General features: G+C 36.4%; 1 protein-coding gene across 1 annotated transcript in view; it reads right to left on the bottom strand.

The window, feature by feature from the left end:
• Nucleotides 1-422, bottom strand: part of LOC104783782 (high affinity nitrate transporter 2.6-like) — a 6,048-nt gene extending 5,626 nt beyond the window's left edge. The window contains exon 1 of the mRNA XM_010508892.1: nucleotides 10-422. Within this exon, the coding sequence (XP_010507194.1) occupies nucleotides 10-422 (413 nt within the window). The remainder of the gene's footprint in view (nucleotides 1-9) is intronic.

The raw sequence follows: 19,823 nt of genomic DNA on the forward strand, positions 1-19,823 counted from the left end.
AGTACGTACCTAGCCCCGAGCAAGTCACAAACAGCTCCCATAGCGAGTCTAGAGAAAATGGCTCCAGAAACTGAGGCGACTCCGGCGTTTCCAATATCATTTTTGGTCAAATCGAGGTTATCTCTGATGATCGGGACGAGAGGTGCGGCGGCAAACGTGGAGATGAAGCAAGTGAAAAAAGAGATCCATCCTAAGTGGAAAGCTCTCATGTGCGGTTTGGCAAACGAGAATGGTTTGAATACCTTTGCTCTATGCTCTGAGTCAACCGGCAAGGCAAACTTAGCCGTTGGATCATCAGATTGAACAGGATGAGACGCAGGGCCATCTTCGCCTTGGACAGAGAAGGAGAAAACTTGTTCCCTCGCCGTGACTCCATGCATGGAGGTCCCAATGGAGCCTTCTTCATCATTATGGTAAGCCATTATTTTCCCAAGAAATGGGAGAAGAAGACTCTTTCTTATTGAGAGGCAACGTGCTTCTCGTCCTTCCCACGCCTTTGCTTTTTGGTTTTCTAGGTTTGTCGGTTTATTTTTTTCATGCCATATATATAAACGTAGAAATATCGCATATTCGTTTGGGACAATTAAAAAATATATTTTATGGAAGAATTGGTAAAATGTGGTTATTTATTTATAAGTAACTAGAATACTCTGTTAATAACTTGCCTTTTATGTATCGAGTTATATACATGTACTTATTATAACGTATAGGGTCAATAAAATTTGTATAAGGGTGTAATAGTTTCCTGACATGAGTCAAATAATTATTCTAACAAAACATAAACTGAAAATTACAAAATTTATGGTGTCATATACCATAACACCCATGCTTCTTAATTTTAACATGATAGAGTATTTAGAGTTTAAACCCCGTAAATATTTACGGGCATACCAAAATTCTTAAATAAAAAAAAAACAAAAAAAACTTCCAATATATATCGATAAAATCAAGTAATTCTCTTGTCGGTTTATGTTAAAGAGAAGTAGCCACAACCATATCTGACTAGAGACTTTGGCGGATATGTAGACTAATCCACCATTTTAAAAACAGTTTCAGCAAATAGGGTATTGCATCTACAATTTGCATATTGTACATGAATGTTAAAATAAGTACTTGGAAAAAGTAAAAGCTAACTTTTCTTTTATGCCAAAAGGAATATCCAGTTAAACAGAAGTAAATAATGTAATATGGTCGTTGACAATATCCCAACATATTATATAGGGATTTTGACGAGAAATGCTATTTTTCGGAAAAAACTTGCCAAGAATGCTACTTTTCTGTTTCCTTCTGAGAAATGTCATTTTTCATTAAAGGAGGAGATGTAAGAAGACGAAAGTAACCTTGGCTTTAGTAAATGAGAATTCTCTTCGCGGGAGAATGGAAAGCAATACAGAAATTTGAAGTGTTTCTCACCATTAATGGTGATTGGACAAGCATTAATGGCAGCGCCGTTTGGTCCTTCGGTTGTTTATGGGATTAAAAAAGAATTAATTAAAATTAATATAGCAATTGGGTGTAGGTAAGAAAAACAAATCTGAAGAAAGAGATTGTCAATGAGAACGAGGCGTAAATTGTGGTCGGAAAAGTGGAGGTATGTCTCCACATTTAATACATTGAAACATGTACTTTGACATTGCATTTATTTTGGTTTGCGAGAGAATGTTTTTGGTAGGAGACAATGTTGTTGTGAGTCTTAAATGTGTTAAATGTTGATGATGCAGATGGACGGGAGAGTTTGTCTACTTGTGGGTGAGTGGACATGTTCAGAAATGGGGGTGTGGAAGTTTGTTGTCTGTCGTGGGCAAATGGCCAGATTTTTGTCTATCGGGAGGGAGACAACGTTCATAGAGGTGAAGGAGAAGATAGTAGAGCTGTTGGGGTTAAAACCTGAGGAAAGCAATATAGAGTTAAGCTTCTGGCACCCAGGAGAAACAGTGGCATTCACACAAGGTAAGATGCCCCCTGTTTCAGTAGAAAGTGAAGTTGAGTTTGAGCAGTTTAAAGCGAAGAATGAAGAGGGTGGGGGCCTGTATTTGTACGTATCGATAGACAAAACTAATGTAATGGCAGCAGGAGAAGGACAAAGTATGTTGTCTATGGAGAAAGAGAACAATGTGGGTATTGGTCGTGACGATGGACAACATGAAATGTCTATCATGTGTGGACAAAAATCAGGTCGACTCTTATAACCGTTGTTTAAAGGAGAAAAAGTAGGAGCGACCGAAACAAAGTACATAACCGTTTCAAAATAGGACAAAAGAACACAAAGTCGATAGAAGACATAACAAGTTCAATTCCTTAGAGAGACAACAAATTCTTGGTAGACATCAACAGCGTAGGCCATACGTAGTTGGTCCACCAATTTTTCTGTTAGTCCATTCGGCGTTACTTTTTGCGAATGGAGCTCGGTATACTTAACCGCAAAGGGACCACAGTCGCTGGTCCTGTCATTCTGGTAAACATTCTCCAGTCTTTCTCAGCTAAACGCGTTAGGAAAAGCGCACCCCACTGATGCAGAATCAACGAAAGCCTTAATGATCAGTGGGAGCAGGTCAATGATAGGTCTCATGAGACGGGGAACCTTCTTGGTGGCTTTGTTGACGATTAACGGATCAAGTATCAAGATATGAGCCTTCCTCAAGCGAATAACAAGTCCACACTTAGTACAAAAAGTCCAAAATTATATTGTCCACTATTATATAGACATATACCTTGACATTTCTATGTTGTCTATCGATCGTTGAACATTAGCATCGGCTGCGTCCTCGCCCGACCTGCAATAGGCAGAAGATTGTATGGTATTAGTAATGAACCTAAAACGGTTGGATAGACAAACGTTGATAGACATGTACATTGATTTTGGACTGTGGTCCATCAATTGATCACCGATACAAGAAGGAGATGCTTTGTTGGGAGAGTTGCGATAACAATATGGTTGAACATTGGCAGCCTCTACAACCTCGGCCGACCTGCAATAAGAAGTGTGGACATATACATTGAATGCGGTTCCTGGCCAATAATTGAATGCGAGATTGATAGACAAATGTGTGGGTAGACATATGCATTTATGCGGGTAGACATATACAATGAATGCAGAACTGTCCTTTGGAAATAACACAAATGGTTGGGTAGACATATCCATTGAGTGTGGGTAGACATTTAAAAAGAATGGACATAAATACCTTCGTAGTTGGTTCGTGTCCTCCGAGTCTTCATCAGGTCTACAATGTGGAGGAACGAGATTACCAGCCCCAGCATCTTCGTCACACCTGTCCGTAAACAAGTGTTGAGGAGTCATTCCCAGCCCCAGCATCCATTACACTTCTACTTAGAAGATGAAAGGGAGACACAATATAGATGGACGATACTATATAGATGGACAACAACATGGGTTGTGTCCATCCAGATGGTTGAATTATCAATCTCCGGTAGACTAACTTGGTGGACACAAACTCCATACACAATGGTCTACCTTACACTACCCAATCAATAGATGGACAAACAATTACTAAGTGTCTATCATAACGGTTATCAACGTAACGAGCACCAAAAACCAGAAAACACATAAGACGAGGAGGGTGTTTGGACAACAGAATTACCTGCGTCCGGCGGCGACGGCCAGATCTGCCTTATTAATTCCGACATCAGGAAGTTCAAAATCAACACTGAAAGGAATCAAAGTTAGGGTAAACACAACATAACCACTAAAATAACTGGAAATTAGGGTAATTGAACGTGAAATCATACCAAGCGTCGCTGTTCTCAACATCGGGACGAGTATCTGGGGCTACCCCTGTCGAGGTCGCCGGAGGCAAAGCTGGAGGATTGGTGCGTACAAATTTCTGGAAGATGAAATTCATCAGTTTGACTATGTGATATGACAGTGGTGGCCGAAATAGGACGGCGGACAACGGAATAGCAGCGAAGGTTAAAAGTCGCAGCAATGGTGATCTTTAATTTTTTGAGAGAGAAATAAAATGATTTTGGAGAAGAGAAAGAACATGATCTATCAAAGGAGAACTTTTGTTCAATGAATCGCCGAAGGGTTGCATTCCCCAATGGAGTAATTAACTCATTACACAGCTTTAAGTCAGTTTACAGAAAATTGTTTATTTTTTATTTTATTTGTTTGCTCTACGACGCTTCAATTCAGAGCCCCCTCAATTGAGGGCAAAAGAGAGGGCAAAAGAGTCTTCTTTCAAACACGTTATGGCAGGTGAGAAAACTAATTGTGTAAAATGGTATAGACGAGGAAGTTGTCCACTGTTCATGACATGATTAACAAATTTCTCTATTATATAATACTAATACTCCATGTTTATGTATCACGCTGTCATTCTCTTAATAAATTATAATTGCAACTTGGTAGACCTCACGAAGACATAACCAAGTGCTAAATCGTCGACTAGTAAAAATGTTGTCATCCCGTGTTAGATATTTTATACAAATAAGTGTATTATTTTAAAAATCATAAAAATATTTGCTTATTACCCTTCTAATGCACGATTAGCACTTGCTAATCAACTATGCTATGCGAGTATGCGACAATATAGACTAATTTCACCGTCCATAATATATAACTAGATATGGTACGTATGTGTACCTACCAAAAAGTAATATAGTGTTGCCGTACGAGAACGTAACTCGATCTGGTGCGTACGGCACCGGCATGTCAAGCTGATCGTCGTCATGTTGCTTCCCTTATTCATGCCTCCTCTCTTCTCTCTTCTTGATTATTAATTACAAAACATTTGTCTATAGAATATACAATATTTTATTTACGTTGTTGAAGGTTTTATATACTACAAGTGATTGCTACATTTTACCGAAGAAACATTGAATATGCATTTGCTCGCCATTCAGTGCTATTTATTTTATCACATCATCAAATTTAAATGATGGCTACAACATATATATGTTTATATTGATTGATCCACGATAGTCAACTTTAAATGGTCGATTGCATATATATAAGTGAACCCACAACCACGATGGATGCTGGTTAAGTCATAGATACGTGAGACGAGAACTTTTTATTAAAAAAAAAAAGATAGTCAGAAGCTCTTATCAAATGAAAATTAAAGCTATGAGTATTATAATGACCGTACAGATCATGCGTCTCAATCTCTATCACAAAATCCAGGCTGTGCTAGTTATGTATTAGGCATATTCTGTTCTCATGTAACTTTCAAAAGCCAAAAGACTAATGGAGTCTAAACCATATTTCTCATTACTTCAAATTTTCCCTCTTTTAGATGGTTTTTTTGTTTTTTTTTACAAATTTCGTCAACTTTATGAACAATATTTAAAGTCCAAAGTCAAAAAAACTCTTCACATAATATAATACTTCGATTAATTAATTATTTCAAAATGTGGAGACAATATATTAAATAGATTTTGACAACTTGTAACTTGATCCTGAATTTGCTAGAAGAGAAGATATAAAACAATAATTATAAATGCTAAAATGAGGTTAAGTCCCCACGTCATACTGGCCAATGAGATGACACGTGCTTTTACAAAAGATATATAGCAAATTGTTCTATTATTTCCCAAATTTGTGTCCAAATTTTCTGTTGAATGATATATTTTGTTGTGACTTTCCAAAAAAATAGTTCAGAAATATTTAAATAATATCATATTTTAAAAATATGACATAACATTAATTCAGCATTAATTATTACTGAATACCTGGTCAGTCTAACCGAGTTTTCAAAAATTTTGCTTTCTAATTTTATAATTATACTAGGAGTCGTCCGTACGCACGGGTTTAGCTTATAATGTTGTTCAATTTTAATAATTTGAAAATTATTAGTTTTTATTTGTTTACTCAATAATGGTTATTTTTGTGACTTTAAAAATATACTGATCATTTTAGTTTTTTTGGGTTCATTTGTTTAATCATAATAATATTTTTATTATATCAACTAATATTAATTTTAAATAATATAAATATATTGTTAAAATATATTGTTAGAAAGATAATTTTATTTTATGACTTATAAAAAAATTAAAAAATAAAAAATAACAAAATAAACTATTTAATTAACATTTTAAATTTTTGTAGATTTAGTTTATTATAATAAAATCTATCTACTTAGATGTGTCATTATATGTTAAACCTTGAGAATCGATTTTCCCTTTTTTAATTAAAATAATATTATTCTTTTTTATTTATTTTAATTATTGGAAACTCTATGACGAACTACCAATGCACATGGTCTGAAGCATTCACCATCTTTTTTATTTTGTCGTTTGCGTTTGCACAATTTCTATTACCAGTTCGAAATCTACAGAAAAATGTAATTTTAGAATATAACTTACATGAATACAATCTAAATATGAAATTTAGATAAACAAAATGAATTCAATAAATATTTTTTTTAGTGAGGTAAAAAATGCAATCACATTGATCCCTCATATTATAATTTATTATTTATACATTCTAATACAAATTAAAAAAAAAATTACAAAATTTTAATAATGAAAATGAATCCAAGTAAATCAAGTTATAATAAAATTACACTAATTTTTGGATGAGTATAAACATGCAATGGTTTTATTTCATCATCATCATAGATGCAATTGAATAAAATGAATAATCATTTTGTCGTATCTACATAGAAGACAAACCGTAGAATATTATAATGTCAAATGTCATAATACCAAAACTTTTTAGAAAGTAAACTATTATATGTGAAAGTGGAAAATGCTATAGGAATTTTTTTTGTTCTTTTATTTCTAAGATGGTTAATTCGAAAGCAATTTGATACTAAGATTCTTAAAAATATATGATACCAGTATACAATTAGCATGTACTACTCAAAACTATAGAAATCAAATTAATCAGATATAGTATAGAAAAATGCAACTCATATCGTACCATGATATAAAAAGACATCACAAGCTTAACAACATGATTTTTTAAGCATATGATAGTAAACATACAATTTTCCTTTTTTTATAGTAGTTTTAAATACGTTTTTTTTTTGCTTAAAGATGAAGACTACTAAGAAACTAAATTTACAATGGAGAAACTCATATGCATCGTCCAATAAGAAGAAGTTTTATCCTGCTTTACCACATGAATGTCCAAAAGGGAAAATAAATTGAAATTCTAAAATATAAGAAAGGAACAAAACCTAAAATGCCCAACATATTAAATCATGATATAGTTCATTTTTTTCATGACGTAGTAATATTAACACAAACAACAAACACGACAACTCTGAAATAAAAATAAAACATGGTTCAAGGCTCTACCCATGGGCCAAGCAAGTGAAGTTAAAGATTAGGGCATCAATTTTTTTGGGGCATATTTTGGGCCAAAATTTTAGGTTTTTTATATGGGAAAAAATAAAATTAAAATTATAAGTTCAGTTATTAACTCTAATAAAAAAGTTTCCATATTCGAAAAGTTTTAAAAGAATAAAGAGTTATTTGACAATATAGTATTTATTTTTGTACAAATATTTAAATGAACATGAATACATTAAAAAGAGAACGAAAAATGTGAGCAAGCAAAACACGAGCTACAATATGAAAATAATGAAAATAATTTTTTATATTAATATATTTTATAATTTTGTTTACAATAATAAAAATGGGTTTTTAAAAAATATTGGCGTATGACATCCAAAATTGTTGGACCGGCTCATGGACAGTAGGAAAGACATAAATAAACACTCTAATGAATAAATAAATTTGTTAAACATTCTCATATTTTTTTTTATGTAGTATTAATGTGAACAACAAACATGATAACCTGCAAAAAAATTAAGAATACGTATTAAAATTTGGAAGATATATAAAAATAATATAATTCTTTATAGGAACCTAATGACTGAAATTAAATAATAATAACTGAAAATTGTATTAAAAGGAGAGTAATTAGGGATTGAATCCTAATTTCATGGAAAACGGAATGAATTCTACTTTTATGGAAAAAAAAGTTGGTAAGATCGTATGAGGAATAAATGAGTTAAAGATTAGGGCATCAATTTTTTGGGGGCATATTTTAGGCCAAAATTTTAGGTTTTTTATGTAGGAATAAAATAAAATTAAAATTATAAGTTCAGTTATTAACTCTAATAAAAAAGTTTCCATATTCGAAAAATTTTAAAAGAACAAAGAGTTATTTGACAATATAATATTTATTTTTGTACAAATATTTAAATGAACATGAATACATTAAAAAGAGAAAGAAAAATGTGAGCAAGCAAAAAACGAGCTACAATATGAAAATAATGAAAATAATTTTTTATATTAATATATTTTATAATTTTGTTTACAATAATAAAAATGGGTTTTTAAAAAATATTGGCGTATGACATCCAAAATTGTTGGACCGGCTCATGGAGAGTAGGAAAGACATAAATAAACACTCTAATGAATAAATAAATTTGTTAAACATTCTCACATAATTTTTTTTATGTAGTATTAATGTGAACAACAAACATGATAACCTGCAAAAAAATTAAGAATACGTATTAAAATTTGGAAGATATATAAAAATAATATAATTCTTTATAGGAACCTAATGACTGAAATTAAATAATAATAACCGAAAATTGTATTAAAAGGAGAGTAATTAGGGATTGAATCATAATTTCATGGAAAACGGAATGAATTCTACTTTTATGGAAAAAAAATTGGTAAGATCGTATGAGGAATAAATGAGTTAGCAATTATCAAATTACTTACGGAAAACATCCCACCATTAGATTATATAAGATTAAAGGCCATAAACTAAGCACAAATGAACAGAATACTGAAATCATGTGCCGGAACCACTACACTATATATATGCTACTATATATATGTCAATGCTACAAACTGTATCTAATAAGTCCCGGTTTCTTTATGGATTCTTAATAGACGTATTGCAGATACTTTTGGTTTTCTTTTTTGTTTGCTTACTCTGTTTTATTTCATAGCCTAATGCCAATGCCATGATCCATGGATAGTTGAGAAACTTGACAACACACTACTTGAGATTGTTGACCCAAAAAAAAAAACACGAAATAACATGAATTATATCGACTTTTAGAAGAGCATATCTAACATTTGAAGTTGAAACAAAGGAGGTGTTCCAACGAGCTTTTCTTTGAGTTCAAAACAAGCAATACCAATTGGGAGATTAAAAAATGCGGCCTACTACAAATCTTGGAGGTCCCACAAAGCCATTCCACCTATCCCTTGAGAACATCATCAATTGTAGTAATTTGTTTCTTTGAATCCGAAGCCTCTTCATTAGCAATAACACCATTACCAGTTTTTGGCCTAGCAATATGCAAAATGAAGCTGTATGTTACATACATGCAGAAGTATGAAAGATAATTAGTACTGTATACCTTATTATCCAGGCAAGGATCTTGCAGCTTTTTTCTTGAATGAACCAATTTCCTTCCACAACAACGTGAAGAAGGACATATCTTTTAGCTTGCATACTTTATATCATGTCATTTTGTCAATATATCAAACAAATCCAAGCACGGAATTGTCGTCACTTCTAGCTATGATCTATCTATGGATCAAAAACATAAGATCGTGAAACAAATATACGAGTTTTATTGTTGGACCTGCATATTATATGATTCACTCTTTGGGTTTATAAGTAAATAGATAAGATTTTCAATTAATTAGTATAACTAATAAAGAAACTAAATCAACTCTAGAACGTTCATTTTTTTTCCAATAGAAGAGGTGAATCAAAAGTCAGAAAGGATTACATTGTTTTTAAATTTTAGTTATTTAGATATTATTAATCTAGAAAAAGGAAATAAACAAAATAAAATCCTAAAAGGATTATTAGGAATGGTACAACATTATATAAACAATTAGAAGTCATCCTGTGCCACACACCAATTTAGCTTACATTGTTTTTAAATTTTAGTTATTTAGATATTATTTGTTTTTTTATTTGTTTACTCAAAAATGGTTATTTTTCTGATTTTAAAAATATACTGATCATTTTAATTTGTTTTTGGGTTCTTTTGTTTGGTGTTACTTGAGTTTTCCTTTTATATATAGTATTAGAGTATTTTAACACGTAGAGAAATTTTTGATTACATAGTAGTGTGTTTATGGTTTTTTCTCCCTTTAGATTTTCAAAACATATTAAGCATTCCCGATTTTTTTCTTTTGTCGCTTGCGTTTGCACAATTTATATTACCACTTCGACATCTACAAAAACATATAATTTTGGAATATAACTTACATGAATATAATCTAAATATGAAATTAGGCAAACAAAAATGAACTTAAAATTTAGGTAAACAAAAATGAACTTAATAAATATTTTTTACCAGCTAATTTTTGGTGAGGTAAAAAATGCAATCACATTGCTCCCTCATCATATAATTTATTCTTTATACATTCTAATACAAATTAAAATAGGTTTTACAAAATTTTAATGATGAAAATGAATCCAAGTAAATAAAGTTATAAAAGATTACTTTAAGTTTTGGATGAGTATAAAAATGTAATAGTTTTATTCTATCACCGAAATGAATTTTTAGATCTGTCTATTTAGCTTTATCATAAATTTAATTGAATAAAACAAATATTTATTTTGTCGTAGCTACTTAGAAGACAAACCGTAGAATATTATAATGTCAAATCTCATAATAATAAATTTTCTTAGAAAGTAAACTATTATATGTGTGATAAACAGGTTTTCACCCAGGGTATCAATTCCCTATGCAGTTGTAGTACAAAGGGTTATCAATCCAAATGGTTGTCTATTGCTAGCAGGAAGGATGTGATCAGAACAGTGCAAGTCAAGCCAGGCAAATAGGGTTATGATCTAACAATCCTAAAATGACTAAAAGGAAAGAATATAAACAAGAAACCACACGACCTAAGCACTCGATGCAAGCATTCGAGTACATGATCGGGTGGGGTGATNAACCAGTACAGATGTCTTACATGCCTCAAGCAAATATTTCCTAGACAATGAATCTCTAAAATCTTGTTAAAACACTATCGTGATAGAAATAATCAATCTTGAATCACTTCCCCACCCAACTCTCGTTGGAGAAACATGACCAAGCAGGCATTAAGATCCGATTCATTATTATCAGTAAACCCCTTACTCATCTAATCTCTTAGGCTAAGTGAGTAAACCTCTAGCATTGGTAGATTCATGCATCTCATCTACACCTCTTGGTGGTAAAATACCTTAGATCTAATCTCACCCTCTCGGTTTGTTGACAGCATTAAGAACACCAATCTAGAAGGAAATCTATTAAACAAATACAATAAACTAAGACATCCTAACTGATCAAGAACACAAAATCATCTATCCCATCCCTAGAAACTTTACTACACTACTCGGACATAATAACAAGAAACATAACAGCAAATATGAACGAAAATTGCATTATAATAAACGGTAGAGTAGAGTAGAAAGAATACAAGATATAAATCTAAAGAAATGATAAAAATTTATGGAATAAATCTAAGCAAAAAGAAGAATAGCGTTTGAGTCGCTCAGTTCTCTCATAGAAGCTCTCGCTCTCTAGTTTGAGGGTCTGCGGCGTGCTCGTTTGCGAGCTAGGAGAGGAGGGGTTTATATATGGAAACCCCTTTGACCTAGCTTCCCAGACCTGCCTGATGGTCTACTCGATGGGGTACACGAGGATGAAGTCGGGTTACTCCTCGGGTAGATCTTCGGGTTGTTCTTCCGGCTCTTGGATCCTCCTCGATCGTGTTGGGGTTCGAACTTGTTCTTCCAGCTCGATGGCTCCTTCGGGTACATGCTCGGGTTTGTCCTTGTTTTTCCCCATTTTAGGCTCTTAAGCACCTGTTTTCATCCAAAACATGCAAATGCAAAAATGCAACATCCTAAATGGCCTAAAAGTGAATTCCTACAATAAATGACCTAAAAATGCTAAGTTAAGGGTATGAACAATGCAAAATATGGACAAAAAATGATGTTAAAAATATGCAAATTAGAGAGTTATCAGACCCCCAAACTTAAATCTTGCTAGTCCTCTAGCAAGGAAGTAAGTGGGTGCGGTTTGAAAGCGGGGACTCATAGCCTTTATATGCTGAGCGAAGGACTCAAGCTATAGTCCTTAAAGATAGTTTAATGGTGCTAAGATCAATCAACATACTTACAAATATTTTTCTATGCTTATTACCATGCATCGATCTAGTTCAACCTCCAACTAAAAGTAAAGAACATCTCTTTCACATTCAATTAAGTGTTTGGCGAATTCTTGCAAATGGAAGGTGAATCAAGCTCAATCGGTTTCAAGGGTAAGGCTTTTTGGTAAGGTGGTTTCAAAACAAATTCTTTGGGTGGTTTTCTCTCAAAAGAAGGAATGCTAGACAGTTGTGAAAACTATCTAAGATTGAGAAAAATTTGGGCATACAAAGCTTAACTCTTGATAATCTACCATTTTCTCATTCACTTTTTTTTTTGTTTTTATTATATCAAACCCCCTAGAATTACACTACCCACATCCTTGATTTAAACTCTCCCCTTTTTTTTTTACTCCCTCATGTTTAGACTTTAAACTTCTAGCTCTCTTCCTTTTTTTTTTTCTTTTCTTTCTTTGCTAAACTCCTAATATATATATATATATATATATATATATATATATATATATTTTCTTTCTAGGAGACTATAGCAAGATTTTCTTTTCTCTTTTTTTATTTTATTTTAGAGACTTAGAGCTAATTGATTCTAACCTTAGGGACTCCTTTTTTCTTTTATTCCTCAACCTAACCCCAAATAAACATTCTAACCACCTATCTTTCAAAACCGAATCTATTGGCTAGTTCAAACTTTAACTTAGCTACATCAAGAGGCAGCTCTTTGTCGTTCACAATACTCTCAAGGTTTCACAACCTATAGCACAATGAAAAAGGCCTCACTCAACAATTCACAACAAGGTTTGAAAGAAAGGTTTGAGTTCATGGGTAGGACAAACAAATCGGGTTAAGAGAAAAAGATTGGTGAAATGGATTGCCAACCCGAGTTTAGAGTTACCATGAGCAAGTATTCAAGTTCCATAAGCAAGACAATTAAAGTTCAAATTAAATCCAATAATATAGAGATGTTCTAATGTTCAAACAAGTGGAGGAAGCATTCAAAAGACACAAGGTTCTAAGCAAAGATTTTTCAATTTTTCAAAGAGTGATCTAGCAACAATGAACTGTGACTAAGGGCTATAGCTTCAATCCTAAGGTTTGATTTTAAACAAAGTTGTTTTAATCATTGTCCCCTAAGATGCATATGTAACAATCCTATATGAAACAAACTAGACTCAATCTTAATATGTAAATGCAACTACATGAACACTCTTTTTTTTTTATAATTTTTATTATTATTTTTTATTATTTATTTTTTTTTTAATTTTTTTTTTTAAGTTTTTCAAATTTTTTTGGGTTTTTCAATGCACATAGATGCAAACTCAAATGAATAAAACTAGCATGCAAATTTAAAATAATAAAACACAATGATATTCTAGGACCCTCCCCCAAACTTAAATTACACAGTCTCTATGTAAATAAAAGTTGGGAAAAAGAATCCAAGAATCACACAAAATGAAATAAACTAAATGCAATGTTATTTACAAAGATCGGATGAAAGTGGTACCTCATGGGTTGGTGAAGAAGGAGGTTTCAGCAGCCTCCATACTCGCCAACGTGTAGCCAGGGTCGTCTCCGGTTTCAGCAGGCGCCGGTGTTTGCTCGTCAGAGAGCTCGGTGATATGCACGGATGACTTACTCGGACCAGCATCCGAGGGGTTGATCGAGGGTGGGATCGCGTAGCTCATTGGGTAGGGCATCGGGTAGTATGACGGGCACGGCGGAAGTGGTAAAAAAAAAGAAAAAACTTTAAAATGTAAATGATATTTACTAACCTACCTTTGGGATTTCCTCCCAAGTGAGCTTGTTTATAGTCTCTAAGCTTGACTTTCAGTTCAACTCAGACTGGCGCGGGGTCGTCGAGGCGCAGAGATGATACCACCTCTGTGCTCTCATTTGCCATGTATTTCTTCACTCTCTGCCCATGCACAGTAAATTCAGTCTCATCTTTTCCTAGCAAAGTTACCGCTCCATAGGGCAGGACCTCTTTAATTTCGAAGGGTCCTGACCATCTTGACTTGAGTTTCCCAGGGAATAGCCGAAGCTTTGAGTTGGAACAAAAGGACTTTGTCTCCAGCTTTCAAATCCTTGTGTCGGATCTTTTTTCCATAAAGAAGCTGGAAAGGGGAACGCCCAATCGGTGTTTTATAAGCGGTCTTGTAAGCCCACAACACATCATCCAGCTTGAATGCCCAATCCTTTTTTGTGATTCTCACGATTCTGGCTAATATCGCTTTGATTTGTTTGTTGCTTACTTCCACTTTTCCGCTGGTTTGTGGGTGATAAGCTGTTGCGACTTTATGCTTGACTCCATGCTTTCTCAACAAGTCATCGAAAACCCTGTTAATGAAGTGGGTTCCTCCATCACTGATCACTACTCTTGAGATCCCAAATATCAGGAAAATAATGCTTTTGAACATCTTCATTACGAGCTTGTGATCATTTGTTGGGCTGGCGATTGCTTCGACCCATTTCGAGACATAGTCGACTGCCACTAGGACGTACATGTTTCCATTCGAGGGTGGGTTGAAAGGTCCCATGAAATCTACCTCCCAGACATCAAAAATTTCGACATAAGATTGGCTGCTGAGGCATTTCATTTCTTCAACTTATGTTACCCATTTTCTGGCACGAATCACATTTTGCTATGAAGAGTTGTGCGTCCTTGAATATTGTTGGCCACCAAAGACCAGCTTGGAGTATCTTTTGGACTGTTTTGAAGGTAGCAAAATGTCCTCCATAAGCGGACCCATGACAGTGCTCTAGTACTCCTCGAACTTCCTCCTCTGCTATACGTCGTCTGAACAGGTGATTCGTCCCTTTCTTGTAAAGATAAGGTTCATCCTAGTAGTAGTTGTTGACATCCCTGAAGAACTTCTTCTTTCTATGAGCGTCGTAGTCCTTAGGAATTTCCCCACACACCATGTAGTTCACGAAATCTGAGTACCATGGTAGCTCGGCCGACTCGACTGCCATCAACTCGATCGACCTGGTAGACTCGGGGGTCGAGTAAGCTATCGTGTGTCCGATCGTGTGGCTCATTTCTTCCAAGAAGGCGATGTGCATCTGTCTTTATTCGGGCATTGAGTCGTCTATTGGGAGTGGATCTTCAATTCTCATTCTGGACAGATGGTCTGCTACCCCGTTTTCAATTCCTTTTTTATCCAGGATCTCTATGTCAAATTCTTGCAGAAGAAGGATCCATCTGAAGAGCCTAGGTTTGATGTCCTTTTTTAAGTAAATGTATCGTAGGGCAGCATGATCCGTGTAGACTATCACCTTCGAACCCACTAAGTAGCTTCTGAACTTCTCAAACGCGAAAAACACAACAAGGAGCTCCTTTTCAGTCGTCGCATACCTTGTCTGGGCATCGTCCATGGTTCTGCTGGCGTAGTAGATCACATGGAGCTTTTTATCTATCCTTTGATCCAGTACTGCTCCCACAACATAATCTGACGCGTCACACATAATCTCGAAGGGATGGTCCTAGTTAGGTGCTTGAACTATTGGTGCGCTCACCAAAGCCTCCTTTATCTTGTTGAATGCGTCTAAACAGTCCTTGTCAGCAATAAACTCTGCTTCCTAGCAGAGGAGCCGCGTTAACGGTCGTATGATCTTAGAGAAGTATTTAATGAATCGCCTGTAGAACCCTGCGTGCCCTAAAAAGATTCTGACATCTCTCACCGATTTAGGAGGTTGCAGCTGAACCATTACTTCGATCTTGGCCTTGTCCACCTCTATCCCCTTTTCTGAGATCTTGTGCCCTAAACTATTCCCTCCTGGACCATAAAGTGGCACTTTTCCCAATTTAACACTAGGTTGGTTTCTTCACACCTTTTCAGCACCTTGCAGAGGTTTGATAGACAGGATGTGAAAGAAGCTCCATATACTGAAAAATCATCCATAAAAACCTCCACCATTTCTTCTATTAAATCCGAGCAGATAGATGTCATGCATCTTTAGAAAGTCGCGGGAGCGTTGCACAAACCAAAAGGCATCCTCGTATAGGCAAAGGTACCGTAAGGGCAGGTGAAGGTTGTCTCCTCCTGGTCAGCAGGGTGAATTGGGATTTGGAAAAATCCACTATACCCGTCAAGAAAACAGTAGTAAGGGTGGTTAGCCAGTCGTTCCAGCATCTGTTCGATGAAAGGGAGGGGGCAATGATCCTTCCTCGAGGCTGCGTTAAGCTTTCTATAGTCGATACACATTCGATGACCAGTTATCGTCCTTGTGGGAATTAGTTCGTCTTTCTCGTTTTTGACGACGGTGATCCCTCCTTTCTTTGGAACGCAGTGCACCGGGGAACCCAAGTGCTATCAGAAATGGGGTAGATAACTCCCACATCGAGCAGCTTCAGAATTTCCTTTTTTACCACTTCTTTCAGGTTCGGATTTAGCCGACGCTGAGGTTCCACACTAGAGTACGATTCATCCTCAAGGTTTATCCGGTGGGTGCAAAGATCAGGGGATATACCCTTGATATCATCTAAAGTATAGCCTATTGCTCTCCTATAATTTCTTAATTGAGTGCAAAGCAAATCCAATTCCTTTTCAGGCAGGCTAGAATTAACGATTACTGGATAGGTGGAATTAGGTCCTAAAAAAGCGTACCTTAGCCCAGATGGAAGAGGTTTTAGTTCCACTTTAGGCGCTTTAGACTCGGACCAATCATCAGTAGTTTGGAGTTGCTGCTCGAGGTTATGCTCGATCATCCTACTCGATGGGGCGATCGTGTTAGCATCCGGGTGGGCTGGTGTTGAGCAACTGCACGACATGACGTAGGAGGTGACTACTGACTTGTCTGAGCTTCTGTTGTCGAGCATCACTCCCTCTCTTTCGGCTTCCCTCAGGTCCTCACTTAGCTCTAGTTCGATGACATCTCGATAAGTATCAAGCAGCTCCTTGTAGAGCTCCGTTTCTTGATGCACGTATCCCTCCTTATTTGTCAGCGCTGTTTGTAAACAATCCCTGATTGCAATCTCCTCAACTGCCTCCTCACACAGTCTTTCTAACTCCTCTATCCAGAAGGTTTGACCAGCTATTGTAGGTTTTTTCATAATTTCCGGAATGTCAAACTGCATAGTGAGGTATTCCCCGAGCTTCAGATCGATCTTCCCGTTTCTTACATCAATCATTGTCCCTGCGGTTGCTAAGAATGGTCGTCCTAAGATAAGCGGATCCCTTGGCTCGACATCCATTTCCAAAACTACAAAGTCGGTTGGTACGTCTACTGACCCTACCTTGACCGGCAAGTCTTCCAGAACTCCGCTTGGCAATCTCGTAGTTCGATCTGCCAAAACCAGTTGGATGTCGGTAGGCTTGAATTTCTCGAATCCAAGACGTTTGGCTACAGTTAGTGGCATTAGGCTGACAGATGCTCCCAAATCGCAAAGGCATCTTCCAAACTTCAGTGGTCCGATCGAGCAAGGTAAGGTAAACGATCCCGGGTTGCTCAGTTTCTTAGGTGCAACAGTCCTCTGGATTATGGCACTGCATTCATGATTGAGTATGACCATCCCTTGTACTTGCTTGATCCGCTCCATCACTGCATCTTTCAGAAATTTCTGGTAAGGAAGTATCAAGGTGAAAGTGTCCATTAGAGGCATGCGGAGTTCAAGTTCTTGCATCTGTTTCTCGAACAGTCCCTTGTATTTCTCCAGAAGTTCCTTGCGAAATCGTCCAAGGAATGGCAATGGTGGCTTGTAAGGTGGAGGGATGAATCTTCTTTCTTTATGTTTCTCTCCTCCTGGTTTGCCTGTAGGAGGCGGAGTTACCTGATTGTCAAACCCGATCATCTATTTGAGTAGTGTGGTCGGGTGTAGGGTTGGGTTGTTCTGGAGAGTGGGTTGGTGGTTCAGCAGAGATGGCCGGTTCACGGAGATCCTCCCCATCTAAATCATTGCTGTCCTCAGTGATGTTGAGTGGTATCGTTCGAGGTTGTAGTTGTCGTCCACTCTGTAAGGCTATCGCGTGTGCAGACTCCGTAGGACTTGTGGAGGTAGAAGCCGAGTTATCTGTGAGCACCTGAATTCGAGATCCCAAGGCATCAAACTTNGTTATGTAGTTCTTTGAAGTTGGCGGATAGACGGCAGGCGAGATCATCGAATCTTGTATTAATGTGTATTGTGTCGGTTTTTTGATTGGATAGGACTGTGTGCATCAGGGATAGCAAATCCAGCGATGATGAACTAGATGGGGTCATCGGGTTGTGTATCGGGTTTCGGTAAGACAGATTTGGATTCGGCTTGTAGTTGTTGTACCCTTTGTTGTAACCTCCCTGATTGTTGATGTAGTGAACATCCTCTATCTGTATAGTCTCCCCATCTTGTTGTAGAAACTGCTCTTCCTCTGATATTGAATGAACATGCTTCTACTGGTTGAGGAGCTTGTCGAGCTTGTCATTGAGGGCTTGCATGTCCCTCTTGTACTTTGCATCTTCCTCTCCTGTAGATCGCACATAGCGATCGTATTCCTCATTGTAATTGCCATCAGATTGAGCCAAGTTCTCCACTAGGTTCCAACCTTCATCAACATCCTTGTTGAGGAAGTTACCATTGCTTGCGGTGTCCAGCAACATCCGTATCTTGGGGACCACTCCTCTGTAAAGTGTGCTCAGCAATGAAGCATTGCTGAAACCGTGATGAGGACATCTGGTAGTGTATCCCTTGAAACGTTCCCAAGCTTCACTGAACGTTTCATTGTTCTTCTGTACAAAGCTTGAAATGTCATTTTGCAGCCTTACGGTTCTGGAGTTGGAGAAGAATTTGGCCAGGAATGCCTTCTTGCACGCTTCCCAAGTGGTGATGAACTCCTTGGGAAATGATTTCTCCCAGATGTGTGCTTTGTCTGCCAAAGAGAATGGGATTCAAAACAAACAAGAGCGAAAGCAAACAAGTCAGATTCCGAACCAATATAAACAAAAAGAACTTGATCTAGCAAGTGCTGAAATCCTAAACATAGCAAAATGAAATCAACCAAATGGCAACGACGCCAAATTGATAAACATGTTTTCACCTAGGGTATCAATTCCTTATGCAGTTGTAGTGCAAAGGGTTATCAATCCAAATGGTTGTCTATTGCTAGCAGGAAGGATGTGATCAGAACAGTGCAAGTCAAGCCAGGCAAATAGGGTTATGATCTAACAATCCTAAAATGACTAAAAGGAAAGAATATAAACAAGAAACCACACGACCTAAGCACTCGATGCAAGCATTCGAGTACAGGATCGGGTGGGGTGATCGAGTAAGCAAATGGGATATGAACAACTCGAGGTGTTACTCGATGCAGGTTATCGTGTACCTAATCGGGTAAGGGATCGAGTAATGAAAGAAAATGTAAACAATTAAAATACGAAAGCTTCTAAGGATGAGGTAATCGAATCCTAAGTATTCTTGACTGGTACGGATGCCTTACATGCCTCAAGCAAATATTTCCTAGACAATGAATCTCTAAACCTTGTTACCACACTCTCGCACTAGCAACAATCAACCTTGATCACTCCCCTACCCAACTCTCGTTGGAGAAACATGACCAAGCAGGCATTAAGATCCGATTCATTATTGTCAGTAAACCCCTTACTCATCTAATCTCTTAGGCTAAGTGAGTAAACCTCTAGCATTGGTTGATTCAAGCATCTCATCTACACCTCTCGGTGGTAAAACACCTTAGATCTAATCTCAACCTCTCGGTCTGTTGACAGCATTAAGAACACCAACCTATAAG

Source organism: Camelina sativa, chromosome 4 (genome assembly GCF_000633955.1).
Source record: "Camelina sativa cultivar DH55 chromosome 4, Cs, whole genome shotgun sequence".
Lineage (NCBI taxonomy): Eukaryota > Viridiplantae > Streptophyta > Magnoliopsida > Brassicales > Brassicaceae > Camelina > Camelina sativa.